The sequence below is a fragment of the Microcaecilia unicolor genome, chromosome 1 (assembly GCF_901765095.1).
Source record: "Microcaecilia unicolor chromosome 1, aMicUni1.1, whole genome shotgun sequence".
Lineage (NCBI taxonomy): Eukaryota > Metazoa > Chordata > Amphibia > Gymnophiona > Siphonopidae > Microcaecilia > Microcaecilia unicolor.
Genome location: NC_044031.1, coordinates 71,478,611 through 71,494,605, shown reverse-complemented (window position 1 = coordinate 71,494,605; position 15,995 = coordinate 71,478,611). Strand labels below are relative to the sequence as shown.

The 15,995-nt window shown below is 40.9% G+C and overlaps 1 protein-coding gene across 4 annotated transcripts in view; it reads left to right on the top strand.

Annotated features, from left to right (window-relative positions):
* The window catches only part of KMT2C (lysine methyltransferase 2C), a 917,733-nt gene that overhangs the window by 273,632 nt on the left and 628,106 nt on the right, over positions 1-15,995 (top strand). For all 4 annotated transcript variants that reach the window (XM_030198371.1, XM_030198346.1, XM_030198363.1 and 1 more), the window contains one exon: positions 4,590-4,752. In XM_030198371.1, the coding sequence (XP_030054231.1) occupies positions 4,590-4,752 (163 nt within the window). The remainder of the gene's footprint in view (positions 1-4,589; positions 4,753-15,995) is intronic.

Here is a 15,995-nt window from a genome sequence, read left to right as displayed (position 1 = left end):
TTGAGTATTACTTTCAGTTATGGTTGTTGTATCTCAAAAAGGATACAGCGGAATTAGAAAAGGTTCAAAGAAGAGCAACCAAAATAAGGAGTTCCATCCCCTTTTTCATATGAGGAAAGGCTGAAGAGGTTGTCTCTTCAGCTTGGAAAAGAGAAGATGAGGGGGAGATGATTGTGGTCTTACAAAATCCAGAGTGGTGTAGAACGATTTTTTACTCTTTCCAAAAGCATAAAGACTAGGGGACACTTGAGGAAGTTACATGGAAATACTTTTAAAACAAATAGGAGGAAATATTTTTACATTCAACGAATAGTTAAGCTCTGGAACTCTTTGCCAGAGAATGTGGTAACAGCGGTTAACATATCTGTAAATAAGAGAAACAAACATAGTTTGAAATGTCTAATATGCGAATGCCAGAAGCCTAAGAAATAAGATGGGAGAGTTAGAATATATTTCACTAAATGAAAAATTAGATATAATAGGCATCTCTGAGACCTAGTGGAAGGAGGATAACCAGTAGGACAGTGTCATATCGGTGTACAAATTATATTGTAGTGATAGGGTGGATCGAATTGGTGGAGGGGTAGCATTGTATGTTAAGGAGGGCCTTGAATCAAATAGATTGAAAATTGTGCAGGAGACAAAACACATCTTGGAATCCCTATGGTTTGAAATTCCACGTGTAAAGGGGGAAAGGATAGTCATTGGAGTGTACTACCGTCCACCTGGCCAGGATGAACAGACGGATGTAGAAATGTTAAAGAAAATTAGTAATGCAAACAAACTGGGCAACACAATAATAATAATGGGTGATTTCAATTACCCCGATATTGACTGGGTATATGTAACATTGGGGCATGCTAGGGAGGTAAAATTCCTTGACAAAATCAAGGACAGCTTTATGGAGCAGCTGGTACAGGAGCTGACAAAAGAAGGAAAAATTCTAGACCTAGTCCTTAGTGGAGTGCATGATCTGGTGCAGGAGGTAATGGTGCTGGGGCCGCTTGATAACAGTGATCATAATATGATCAGATTTGATATTAGCTTTGAAATAAGTATACACAGAAATTCAATACATAAGCATTTAACTTTAAAAAAGGAGACTATGATAAAATGAGAAGAACGGTGAAAAAAAAAAAAACTTAGAGGAGCAGCTGCAAGGGTCAAAAATTTACATCAGGCATGGATACTGTTCAAAAAACCATCATCCTAGAAGCCCAGGCCAAATACATTCCATGTATTAAAAAAGGAGGACAGAAGCTATTAGAGCTCAAAGAGAATCCTTCAGAAAATGGAAGAAGGATCTGACTGAAAATAATAAGAAACAGCATAAGGAATGTCAAGTCAAAGGCAAAGCGCTGATAAGGATGGCAAAGAGGGACTTTGAAGAAAAGATTGCGTTGGAGGCAAAAACACATAGTAAATTTTTTTTTAGGTATAATAAAAGCAAGAAGCCAGCAAAATAATCGGTTGGACCGCTAGATGGCTGAGGGGTAAAAGGAGCGATCAGGGAAGACAAAGCCATAGCTGAGAGATTAAATAAATCCTTTGCTTCGGTCTTCACTCAGGAAGATTTGGGAGAGATACCTGTTGCAGAAATGGAATTCAAAGCTGACGAATCAGAGAAACAATGAAACCTCTATAAATATGGAGGATGTAATGCAGCAATTTGACAAATTGAGGAGTTGCAAATCTCCAGGACCCGATGGTATTCATCTCAGAGTACTGACAGAATTGAAAAATGAACTTACGGAACCATTGTTAGTAATATGTAATTTATCTTTAAAATCTAGCGTGCAACCGGAAGATTGGAGGGTGGCCAATGTAACACCAATTTTTTAAAAAGGTTCCCAAGGAGATCCGGGAAATTATAGACCAGTGAGCCTGACGTCGGTACTGGGCAAAATGGTAGAGACTATTATAAAGAACAAAATTACAGAGCATATTCAAAAGCATGGATTAATGAGATAAAGCCAACATGGATTTAGTGAAGGGAAATCTTGCCTCACCAATCTACTACATTTCTTTGAAGGGGTGCACAAACGTGTAGATAGAGGTGAGCCAGTCGATATTGTTTATCTGGATTTTCAAATGGTATTTGACAAAGTCCCTCGTAATCTTGGGGTCATCTTTGACTCATTCCTTTTGTTCTCTGCACATATTCAGCAGACTGCTGAAACCTGTCGTTTCTTTCTCTATAATATTACCAAAATTTGCCCCTTCCTTTCTGAGCACACTACCAGAACCCTCATCCACACTCTTATCACCTCTCGCTTAGACTATTGCAACTTGCTTCTCACAGGTCTCCCACTTAGCCATCTCTCTCCTCTTCAATCTGTTCAAAATTCTGCTGCAAGACTAATATTCCGCCAGTGTTGTTATGCTCATATTAGCCCTCTCCTCAAGTCACTTCACTGGCGTCCTATCCGTTTCCTCATACAGTTCGAAGTCTTCTTATTGACTTATAAGTGTATTCACTTTGCAGCTCCTCAGTACCTCTCCACTCTCATCTCTCCCTACACTCCTCCCCGGGAACTCAGTTCACTGGGTAAATCTCTCTTATTTGCACCCTTCTCCTCCACTGCTAACTCCAGACTTCGTTCCTTTTATCTTGCTGCACCATATGCCTGGAATAGACTTTCTGAGCCGGTACGTCAAGCTCCATATCTGGCCGTTTTCAAAGCTAAGCTAAAAGCCCATCTTTTTGATGCTGCTTTTAACTCCTAACCCTTATTCACTTGTTCAGAACCCTTATTTTATCATTCTCACTTTAATATTCCCTTATCTCTTGTTTGTCCTGTTTGTCCTAATTAGATTGTAAACTCTGTTGAGCAGGAACTGTCTCTTCATGTTCAAGTGTACAGCGCTGTGTACGTCTAGTAGCGCTATAGAAATGATTAGTAGTATTAGTGGTAGTAGTATGAAAGACTCCAGAGGAAATTGGAGAGTCATGGGATAGGAGGTAGTGTCCTATTGTGGATTAAAAACTGGTTAAAAGTTAAAAAAAAACAGAGAGTAGGGTTAAATGGTCAGTATTTTCAATAGAGGTGTAGATAGTGGGGGTTCCCCAGGGTCTGTGCTGGGACCGCTGATTTTTAACATATTTATAAATGATCTAGAGATGGGAGTAACTAGTGAGGTAATTAAATTTGCTGATGACACAAAGTTATTTAAAGTTGTTAAATCATAGTGAAGGGAAATCTTGCCTCACCAATCTATTACATTTCTTTGAAGGAGTGAACAATCATGTGGATAAAGGTGAGCCAGTTAAAATTGTGTATCTAGATTTTCAAAAGGCATTTGACAAAGTACCTCATGGAAGACGCCAGAAAAACGCTCATAATAAGCAGTACTCTACAGGAGAGGTTAAGGGAGGTTACATCCTTAATTCCAAAGTGCTTTATTGTCTCCCCCAAATGTGAAACTGGCAAAGGATACTAGACTGGCAGGTTACGAAAAATAAAGGTTTATGTTTCTAAAATTGCTAACAATTGTTTATTTTGCCATTTGAACATCATATCGAAAATGCTCCTCTCTATATCTAAAATACCATAAGGCTAACACATGAAGTTTATGTTCTGAGATGCTTGTGGTGGAAAATAAATATTTTCATGTTATCTGCCATTCTCTCCCAGTCTTATAAGGTCCTCCTGCAATTTTTCACTATCCTCTTCCCGTGGGGCAATTTTAAAATGGTACAGTTAGTCATTTATTCATTTTTAAAAGTTTAATTTTTTTCTCTTTTATCAACAGAAATTAACTGGGGTTTGTTAATATTGATGTAGTGTCATTAGGTCTAAGTAATGGCTCTAGATATGAGGGACTCATTTTTCTTTAGAATTTTTTTAGTATTTTCTTAATAGTCCTCAAATTATGAGGACTTGTATTAAGAATGTTTTATTTTAATTTTGTTTTCCTTGTTTATTTCTCTGCTTTACTTTAATTTTTCTTTTCAAGTGTGCAATACATTTTATAGAAATATCAAATGAAAAAAAAGTAAGTGTATATATTCTTTCCCTCTTTTATAATAGGTATAACATATAATATAACATATAGGTATAACCTGCTGTACATGTTAATCAGCCAATTATATAATTACCCTCCTCTATTCAGGGCTTTAATTTATTTATTTACAGCATTTATATCCTGCTTAATCCAATTGTATTTGGAGGGTAACAAAACATACATAATCCATTACAACTCATAAAACATACAGTAAAAAAAAAAAACAACAAGAAAAATATTAAATTCAAATGAAAACTTCAGTGAAACAAATAAAAAAGACAGTCACCCTCAAAAAGTTTAGTAATAATTCTCCTTGATTATCATACATTTTATGATAGCAGCAACTTAGATAAACTGAATTGTAAATGGAAAATATAATTCCTGGTTCCTAACCTTTGTCACAAACTTGCTCAAAACAGAAATGTTTTTATTTCTTGTTTGAGTTCCCCAGTATTCTGCATACTTAGGATTTTCAGATTGGTAGTTGTATGACTTGTTCACAAGTTCACCTAATCCTCTGAATATCAGAGTTCTGGAATACTAGGGATCTTCATTATTTCATATACTGTTTGGTTTTCTTCTAGCGATGTGCATATTGTAAGCACCTTGGAGCCACTATCAAATGCTGTGAAGAGAAATGCACACAGATGTACCATTACCCCTGTGCTGCTGGAGCAGGCACCTTTCAAGATTTCTCTCATTTATCTCTCCTTTGCCCAGAACACATTGATCAGGCTCCTGAAAGATGTAAGTATATTATATTTAAATCATAAAAGTTGACCTGCAATTGCACTGCAACTTATATTCAAAAATGTTTTCCTAAAGCGTGCTGGGACATCTATAGTTATGGTTTATTTATTCGTATTCCACCTTAAATCAAGGTGGATTACAAAAGCCTTACACATTTTAATCCATAAACAATTACATAAATTAATTTATTTAAAAAGTCACATAATTAAAATTAGCACAGCCAATGCGCTGCCTACATCTCAAGGAGAATCAATTTCAACCTCCAGAGCTCAAAGAAATTGAGACAGCTTCCATTGTTTAGCTTACTCATTTGTTGTCATCACCAGATACAAAAAAACAAAAACAAAAAACTTTTAAAATACTTCTTTCACAGTGTAATGTCAGTCATAGCTTTCAGACAATCAGGCAAATGATTCCACTTCTAAGGCTCTGTAATTGCAGAGGTGCCCCTTTGTGAATCCTCAGAGTGGATGTTTTGTAAATTAAGGACTACTAGAAGCTACATACCTTCCGAATGGAATGACCTACTCGGTGTATAAGATGTAAATTCAACGAGGAGTGCCATACAGCTCCCGCCAAAGAGCTTGATGACTAAGCAATAAAATTTCAAATTTTTTCAAGTCTTTATGGGGAACTAGTGTGATTCTTTCAACTGTGGAGTGGTGTTCTGATAATGGGGGAAGCGGCATGCTGCATAGAACTGTTCTGGACCATCTGAAGAGTTTTAAACAAGGAAACAGGTAGCCCAAGATACCTCAAATTATAACAGTCCAAACCACTAAATACAAGGCTCTGCAAAACTGATTGAAAATGTTCCATTGGGACCAGTGCTTTCAATTTAATCAGTGATCATAGTTTGAAAAAAGAGATCTTAATTATAGCCTGAATCTGTGGTTTTAATGAAAAACAGTCCAGTATGACATGCAAATTCTAAACCTGCATAGAAATCTTCCCTTCTCTGCGCATATCCAGCAGATAGCCAAGACCTGTCGCTTCTTCCTCTTTAACATCAGCAAAATTCGCCCTTTCCTCTCTGAACACACCACCCGGACTCTCGTCCACGCTCTCATTACCTCTCGCCTGGACTACTGCAATTTACTCCTCACCGGCCTCCCACTTAGCCATCTATCCCCCCTTCAATCTGTTCAGAACTCTGCTGCACGTCTCATATTCCGCCAGAACCGATATACTCATATCACCCCTCTCTTCAGGTCACTTCACTGGCTTCCGATCAGATACCGCATTCAATTCAAGCTTCTCCTTCTTACCTACAAATGCACTCAGTCTGCTGCCCCTCACTAACTTTCTACCCTCATCTCCCCTTACGTTCCCGCCCGTAACCTCCATTCACAGGATAAATCCCTCCTCTCAGTACCCTTCTCCACCACCGCCAACTCCAGGCTCCGCTCATTCTGCCTCGCCTCACCCTATGCTTGGAACAACCTTCCTGAGCCCTTTCGCCAAGCCCCCTCCCTGCCCGTCTTCAATTCTTTACTTAAAGCCCACCTCTTCAATGCTGCGTTCGGCACCTAACCCTTACCGTTAGTGAATCCAGACTGCCCCAATTTGACTGCCCCTATCGGACCGACCGTTCACTTGTCTATTAGATTGTAAGCTGTTTGAGCAGGGACTGTCTCTCTTTGTTAAATTGTACAGCGCTGCGTAACCCTAGTAGCGCTCTAGAAATGTTAAGTAGTAGTAGTAGTAATATAAGATGGTATGTCAGCAATTTATTGTGAGTCACCATCATTTTCTCAGTTTTTGATACATTCAGTGCTATTGTCCTTCATCCATGTTGCAACAGAATAAAATGTAGACGGCAGTGCTTTTTTTTTTTGTGCCGGTATGGCGTTCCGGCACCTTTTTTTTAACCTCCCGAGTCCCCCCTCTCTGCTTCTGTTTCCTGGTTGCAGCTTGAGAGTCTGGATCCCGATCAATAAGTAAATGACCCGGCCGGCACCAGCACACACTGGTGGAGACCCTGTTGGTACTGCTCCTCTGATGCATGAGTGACATGTTAGAGAGGGTGGAACTAACAGAATCTTCCCAAGCACATGGCATTGGCGCGAAGGCTCGTTAGTACTTGTGCTGGGCGTGCCTTGTACTGGCTGATGCTGGGTGCCCCAGTCCTTAAGCAGGCAGGCAGAAAATGGGAGAAGGAGGATGGGTTGGATGGAGAATTGCTGGACATGAATAGCAGGGGAGGACGGGGGAGAGAAGAATAGTTGGACATGGATGGCAGGGGAGGATGGGGGGAAGGAGAGTCGCTGGACATGGATGAGAGGGGAGGGCAGTGGAGAGAGGAGAATTGCTGGAAATGAATGGCAGGGGAAAGAGGAGACATGCTGGACATGGAAGGGAGGGCAGGGAATAGAGAATTGCTGAACATGGATGGGAGGGCAGGGGAGAGAGGAGAAACGTTAGACATGGGAGGGGAGGTCAGGGCACAGGAGAATCGCTGGACATGGATCGGAGGGTAGGGAAGAGAGAATTGCTGGACATGGATAGGAGGGGAGAGCAGGGGAGAGAGGAATTTAGAAGGAAAAAAATGCAAGCAAACTTTAGTCTCCATACACTTTTCCATATAGTTTTTAAAACTTGAAGTTTCTGCCACAGCATTAACAGATGGTCTCTAGAAGGCACGGAAGGGCCTAGTTCAGTCTTAGAAAGAAAATAAAGATACAAGAGAGAGAAGCAAGTATTATTAGCGAGTTTCCATAGTGTACAATCCCTTTTCCCTATAGTTTTAAATTGAAAATATTTCTAGAGGTGGAAACTTAGCAGCCAAGAGTATAAAAAGGATAGTATCTAGGCTTGAACTATTGTAAAAGAAAGTTATTCTCTGTTCTTGCCTGCTGGAGAGGTAGCATTGCAATTGACCTGAATTAGGTGTGAATTAAGGTGTGAGGAAGTAGAACAGTTGCTAAGGTTACTAAGGGCAATTTGATTACTGGGCTAGCTTCAAAGGGTTTGCTTGAAATAATCTCCTTAGAATCCAAACTATAGAGAGAGGAGAGATCCCACTCAACTTTCTTTCTTAGAAGTTCTGAGAGAAGAGGTCATCTCTGTGGGTAAGTGACATTATTTTATTCTGATCTTGGCAACTTAAAGATTAGGGTTTAAAAGAGGAATTATAGGATATTAATAAACACAGTTAGAATTTTAAAATAAAAAGAGCAAGCAAACTTTATTAGCTAGTCTCCATACCCTTTTCCCCATAGTTTTAAAAATTGAAGTTTCTGCCACAGCTTAAAGATTAGGGTTTAAAAGAGGAATTGTAGGATATTGATAAATGCAGTTAGAATTTAAAAGAAAAAAAAAAAGCAAGCAATCTTTATTAGTTATTTTATCATCCTCACTTTAATATTCCCTTATCTTTTGTTTGTCCTAATTAGATTGTAAGCTCTGTCGAGCAGGGACTGTCTCTTCATGTTCAAGTGTACAGCGCTGCGTACGTCTAGTAGCGCTATAGAAATAAGTAGTAGTAGTAGCTAGTCTCCATACCCTTTTCCCTACAGTTTTTAAACCTTGAAGTTTCTGCCACAGCATTAACAGTCTCTAAAAGGCACAGAAGGGCCCAGTTCAGTTCTCATTCCCACCCACCCTCCCCAACTCCCACCCACTCCTAGCTTCTAATTCTTCAGTTTCAGAATATATGCTCCCAACTGTGTATCCCCGGATGCCTTTCTGCTTCGATAGGGAACAGATCTTCTATATGCCTTTCCTCCACTTCCTCTCATTGGGAAAAAAAATCTTCTCAAGCTACATCGAGACCAAAGGTCCATGATACTAATTGCTCTCTACTGACCACATCAGATTTGGTTTCCTAATCTCCGAGTTATCATCCAAATAGTTGTTGAGGTTGGATCCTTTGCAACCCTGATAACACAGAATGAGGGGTCCCTCCTTCTTCCAGACTCCCGCTGTCTGGCCCTGACGGCGTGGTTCTTGACAATATAGATTTAACCTCCTTTAATCTTCCAGATGCTGGCTGTAGGATACTCCTAGCCGCTAGGAAGCCGCCTACACAGAAATGTTGTTTCAAGTGGAGAAGAATTTCCTTCTGATGTACAGCCAGAACACTTGACTCTACTTTTTTCTCTTTCCCTTTTTGTATGAAGTACCTCCTTCATCTTTCTGATTCTGGCCTCATAATAGAGTGCAGTTGAGTGCTATTAGCGCTTTCCATTCTAATGTTGATAATAAGCCAGTTTCTGTACATCCCTGGATATTTAGAGTCATGAAAGGTTTATTTAATACCAAAACTCCTATCAAATCACCTCTGTTAATGGGATCTTAATGTCATTGTCATAGTTTTCATGAAACCTGCACTTGAACCACTATGTTCATATTCTCTGAAATTCCTCACGTGAAAGTTACTGTTCTTAATAGCATTTATTTCTGCCAGAGGAGTAAGCGAACTTCAAGCTCTTGTGGCAGACTCGCCTTACAATAGGTTCTACCACAACAGAGTTGTTCTCTGAATCCACCCCAAATTTCTCCCTAAAGTGGTATCGGAGTTCCACTTCAATCAATCCATTGTACTTCTATCTTCTTCCCTATTCCACCCACATACTGGAGAAGCAGCACTGCGCATCTTAGACTGCAAACTTGCTCTATCATATTATATGGAGCATACTAAACTTCATAGGAAATCCTCCTAGCTTTTTGTATCTTTCGACCCTAACATATTGGGGATTCCCACCACCAAACATACTATCCCGACTTGTCTGGCTGATTATATCTCCTTAGATGTATGTTCTGGCTGGGCTGACCCCTCATGGCCATGTCACCGCTCATAATGGAAGAGCCATGGTGACTTTAGTAGCTCATTTTCGCTTTGCTTCCATTGAAGAAATTTGCAAGGTGGCAATGTGGTCTTCCATACACACATTCACTGTTCCCTACTGTCTGGAGCAGTATTCCAGGTGAACCAGCCAGTCTGGACAAGCAGTTCTTCAAAATCATTTTACTACTTGAATGTCAAGTCTACCTTTTGGCCTGTTTTTTTTTCCGCCAGGCTCACTTGCTGCTTGTTACGAAGTTTATTATCAAATTTGTGAGCCTGGCAGCTAGTGAGTCCCACATGTGAGAATATTGTGCCTTCTTGTCTTCAGAGAAAACAAAGTTATTTACCTGTAGCAGATGTTCTTCGAGGACAGCAGACATATATTCTCTCATTCCTCCCATCTCCCCTTGGACACCCCGGTGGGAATAGAAAACATAAGAAGAGATCTACAAACATTATTTTTTATTTTATTTTTGTTACTTTTGTACCCCGCGCTTTCCCACTCATGGCAGGCTCTATGCGGCAGGCAATGGAGGGTTAAGTGACTTGCCCAGAGTCACAAGGAGCTGCCTGTGCCGGGAATCGAACTCAGTTCCCCAGGACCAAAGTCCACCACCCTATCCACTAGGCCACTAGCCGTTATAATGTAATACAAAGAAGTGCAGAGTGATGCACTTGGGCGGGCAATAAAAATCTAAAGGAGCTGTATGCACTTAGGGGTCAAGAGGATGATATGCACAGACCAGACGTGGGACCTTGGGGTCATGATGTCTGAGGATCTCAAGGCTGCGAAATAATGTGACTATGCAGGAGCTGCAGCCAGAAGGATGTTAGGCTACAGAGAGAGGAATCAACAGCAGGAAAAGGAAAGTGTTAATGCCCTTGTACAAGTCGTTATTGAGACCCAACTTGGAATTCTGTGTACAGTTCTGGAGGCCATATCTTGCTAAGGACATTTGAAGACTTAAAGTGGTTCAGAAGGCAGCAACAAAAATGATATCAGGATCTCAGCTTGGACCACTGCCTTTCCATTTCTCTTATATGCTTCCAGTCCATCAGCTATTTATTCAGGTACTCTTTTCATTTTACTAAAATCAGCATGTTTTACATCCAGGACTTTGTGTGTCTGTGGTCCACTTCAGCTCTTATATCAAACCATGCCATGTGATGATCATTGCTGCCCAGGTTGGGGTCCACCCAGATGTTACACACTTTCTTCATTATGTGAATGCCTCATCTGTCATTGCGCCTTCCCTCCTGGGTTCTGGCACCATTACATCCACATTCTCTCCACCTTATGATTCTGCAGTTGGGCGTTCCACTCCACATCATAAGTACATATAAGTACATAAGTATTGCCATACTGGGAAAGACCAAAGGTCCATCAAGCCCAGCATCCTGTTTCCAACAGTGGCCAATCCAGGTCACAAATACCTGGCAAGATCCCAAAAAAGTACAAAACATTTTAAACCGCTTATCCCAGAAATAGTGACTTTTCCCCATGTCCAATTTAATAATGGTTTATGGACTTTTCCTTTAGGAAACTGTCCAAACTTTTTTTTAAACTCCGCTAAGCTAACCGCCTTTACACGAATTCCAGAGTTTAATTACACGTTGAGTGAAGAATGTTCACTCATCTTGTAATTACACATCGGGCAGGTGGAACTCTTCCAGCAACAGCACCTCCACTTTCAGCCCCAATTTGTGGATATCTACAACTAGATTTTTGTCCAGCTTCTCTATTTGTGTTGGAGGCCTGTGGATGACACCTGTTTGTATAGAGTTTCCTCCTCTTTTAAGGTTATCCTTATGCTTCCTCCATTCCCCATGTCCCTTGCATTTCAGCCACTTAATTTTGCTTTTCACACAGTGCCACTCCTCTACCCCTATCATCCCTATCCTTCCTAAAAAGATTATAGCCTGGTATGGGTGCATCCCACTCATAGGAATCATTGAACCATGTCTCTTTGATAGTGACAATATCCAAGTCAGCCTCTTAAATCAGGGCTTGTAGATCCTGAACTTGATTACTTAGACTATGATTGCTTGTTTCTGTGTGCACGCAAGACACTGTTGCTTCACCTCAGAAGCAGATCATTTGCACTTTACTGGATCCACAATAGATCTTACATTCATATTGGTCTATGTATCTAGCATTGCCATTATAGAAGGGATACAACTCCTGACACAGGCACGTTTGCTGAAACACAGCAGTGTCGAGCCTTCTTGAATTAGGCAACAAAGGCTGTGGAAATCATCTACTTAGTTTCTTCTTCATTTGTGACCACTATCTGTTCCTGTTGCTATCACCCGTATGATCACAAGTATGGGTGATGTCATCCACGGAGCATGGTATGGACACTGTCAAGTGCACTGTCAGTTTAAATCTTTGAAACAATGCCCCCTACCATGCCTGTGTGAGACAGTCTATTTTCTGCAGAGCAAAGAAGTTTTTTTTTTTTTTTAAATCTCTCCTCAGTGCGTCAAACTTTTACCTTTTTAGTGCCTTCCCTTTTTAAGGATATTTTTTTTAATATTCTTTTTTTGACACTAATTTGTTAAATTTACTTCTGTTTTTCAATTTTTGGTCTTTTGGCCTCTCAGCCCATTTTTTTGCCCGGAAAGCATCGACTGTTCTCAGGTATGTGAATACTCGACCTCCTCGGGCCATTGAGCCTTTTGACCTTATGTCGGCATTTTTTCTTCCATGTCAATGAGGGTGCGAAGAGACATTAAGAAGTGTACTCGATGAAATAGGACTCTTTCAGGCACAGACCCCCATAACTGGTGTGTTCATTGTTTCAGTCCAGAGCAGTGGAACATAGTATAGCCTCTGCCTGCGCATGAAAGCGAGGAACCTAAAAGCCCACAGAGTTCAGTGTGAAAAACATTTTGGTTCTACATCAAGCATGGAAGAGGGATTCAGCACTTAATGTGGAGCCTGATTCAGCTTTGGCATCAACAACGGGTGCACTGACGCAACATCGAGAATGTCCAACGTTGGACTCAGTACCACAACAGCGAAGAGACTCTACATCTTCTTCATCGGTGTTGTGTGCATTGCTCCAACTTCGGATACTCATCTGCCTCTATGCATCTTGACGCAGAGCCGACACTCTAGTCAACACACTCTTCCACCTACTTCCCATGAATAGTTCCTTGAAGAGTCAGACTCTGACTTCTGGGAGACATCTCTCTGTTGAGGAATCATATGGCATTCCATCTTATCCTTCTCCACCAACTGAGAGATGTAAGTCTCCTCTAGAAAGTAGTGTGGGGGAGTAGCCTAGTGGTTAGAACACCAGTCTTGACATCCAGAGGTGGCCAGTTAAAATCCCACTGCTGCTTCTTGTGATCTTGGGCAAGTCACTTAACCTTTCATTGCCTCAGGTACAAACTTAGATTGTGAGCCCTCCAGAGTCAGAGAAATACCCAGTATACCTGACTGTGACTCACCTTGAGCTACTACTGAAAAAGATGTGAGCAAAATCTAAATCCAAATAAATATCCTTTCCTGCCCTTGTCCATGAGATGGCTGAAGCCATAACTTTCAAATTAGTATTGTAAACCGCTTTGGTGTCTTGTGTTGTAATGTGGTACATCAAATCAGAGGAAGAGCCTCGTTTAGAACTTTTTGAGGTTTTGGATTATGACTCTCCTAGAAAAGGAATACTATTGCACAACATAAAATTATGAAAAATAGTCCAAAATGGGGAGATTCCACTGACATTTCAGGTAGCCCCAAAGAAAACTGATACATCCTCTGGGTGTCAGAAAACAGTTACCCCATCATTTCCTAGTTGTGGAATCTGCTTTAAAATGTACTCGTGTGAGATCTCATGCTTCTGCTCCTCCTGGAAGAGAAGCTAGAACATTGGACTCTTTTGGGCAGAAAAGCATTTCAGGCTTCGGTGCTAACCAGTATCAACTTTTTTCCACAATGTACTTCAAATCTTAAATACAGAGTATACTATTTTGTGCTTAATTCCTTCTCCATGAGAAAGCTGAGGAATTCCATAAGAAAGCTGAGGAATTCCATAAGCTTCATAGGAAACTTCTCAACTATCGTAAATATCTGACAAGACAGGCCTTTGATGTCTCTTTACACATTTCCACCATAGCAGTGGCAAAGCAATGTTTCTCCTGGCTCAAGGTCTTCTTTCTTGAACCTGCTATCCAGTGACGTCTTAACAGGTGTCCTTTGTCATGCAGAAAACATTTTTGGTGACAAAGGTGAGGAAGTGGCCAACCCAATTAAAAACATACTCTATCCAGGCCACAAACCTCTGCTGCTACTTCTAGAAGATTTGCAGGAGGATATCGACGCTCCAAATAGTTGGCAAAGAAGACCTGCCGACCATCCACCAAGAGTCTAGTTTCAACTCCCTCCAAATGAAACTACTTTGAGGCAAGCTCTGGGCCCTCCTCTGGCAGAAAGCAGTAGAACCAGTTCCTTCACCAGCCAGGTGTCGAGGGGCTTATTTCAGATATTTTCTCATACCAAAAAAGGTTGGGGGAGTACATCCAATTCTCGATCTATAAGACTTAAACCAGTTTCTCCTCAAAGAAAAATTTTGCATTGTATCCCTGGGATCACTACTTCCCATGATAAGAGCTCAGCGATTGGCTTTGATCTCTAGATCGCTTGGAGGCATACACACACATACCCATTCTCCCTGCACACAGATATTCTTCGGCTTCTGATGTGGGACTCTACACTGTCAATACAAGGTCTTACCAGTCAGCTTGGCTTCAGCTTCTCGAAGTGTTTGATAGTTGTAGTTGCAAAACTTTGCACGTGGGACATCCATATCTAACCCCCTTTCTGGATGATGGTTAGTAAAGTCAGATTCCCAGGAGTCAGCACACACCTCCATTCTATCTGCCATAAAACTCTTAGAACATCTCAGGTTTGTGATCAATTACCCAAAATCGCATCTTTAATCAGTTTAGAGTTCATAGGTGCTCTCCTCGATACTACTCAGGTCTGGACTTTCCTTCCTCAACCAACAGCAGACAGCATATACTGACTTTTGCCACTCAAATGTTCAAATCCACCCAACTATCTGCTTATCAGATGCTCTGCCTAATCGGTCATATGCCTTCAAAAGTCTATGTAACACCGTTGGCTCGCCTGCACTTCCAAATTCCTCAGTGGATGCTCAACTCTGTGGTCCAAAGCATTGATCTTTTCCTTCCAGTTATTTTTCTGTCTCTCTGTCCAGATTTCATTTATTTATTTATCAATGTATTTAATACCCCACATTAGCCCTACAAACATATGCAGGCTCAATGTGGCTTACAAAACCAGAGAGAGAGAGATCTCTGGGTGATATCAGATACAAATTAGAATTGAAGAGCAAATGTGCAAGAAAGAAAAGACACTTTACATAGAACATTACAAAAGAATGGGTCCAACCAGAATCCACGTTTGCATGCATGTAGGGGTTATAGTCCTACATAGGTCCTGTAGAAAATGTTTTTGCAAACAGACGCGTTTTCAATGCCTTGCGAAAGAGAAGGTAGTCAGACTGGTTATGGCTCTGGGAAGTCCATTCCAGTTGTGCGCACTGATGGTGGGAACGCTTAATGCCTGAATAGAGCCATGCTTACATCCTTTCCAGCTTGGGTAATGCAAGGTAAGATATAATCGAGATGTTGGGTCAGCATTTCTGGGAGGCAAGTCGATCATGTTTATCATGTAACTTGGTACAGTCCCGTTGATGGTTTTGTGTACCATGGTGCAAACCTTGAATACAATTCGCTCCTTGATTGGAAGCCAGTGAAGTTTAGCAAGAAGAGGTTTTGCGCTATCGAACCGGGCTTTTTTGAAAATGTCTTGCCGCTGTATTTTGGGCAGTCTGTAATTTCCTCAAAACAAAGTCTTTACACCCTGCTAACATACCATTGCAGTAGTCAGTATGACAAAGCACTAATGATTGTATCATATTTCTAAAGAGATGCCTCGCGAAGAGGTGGTGTACCCGTTTCAGCTTCCACATCATGATGAACATCTTCTTTGTTTGCGCCATTGCTTGACTTTCAAATGTTACAAAATGGTCAAAGATAACACCCAAAATCTTCAATTGATCGGAGATAGGATGGATGAGATTGTTAACAGCAATAGAAGTTGGATGAATTAACTGCGCTGGGAAGACAGTACAAGGCAGTGTGTTTTTTCTGTATTAAGCTTTAGTTGAAAAGCGTTTTCCCAAGAGCCCATAACATGCAGGACGTGTTCGATGGACTTAATAATCTCGGATTCTTTAGAATAGAATGGTATATATACTACAACATCGTCAGCATAGACGGATTGAGTCCCAATTTAGCTAATGTGATTGCCAGTGGGGTCATCATAAGGTTGAAAAGGATAGGCGACAGAGGAGAACCCTGAGGCACACCACAGTCTGCACTACATGCCGTTGAGAATTGCAAATGCACTTTGACTTTG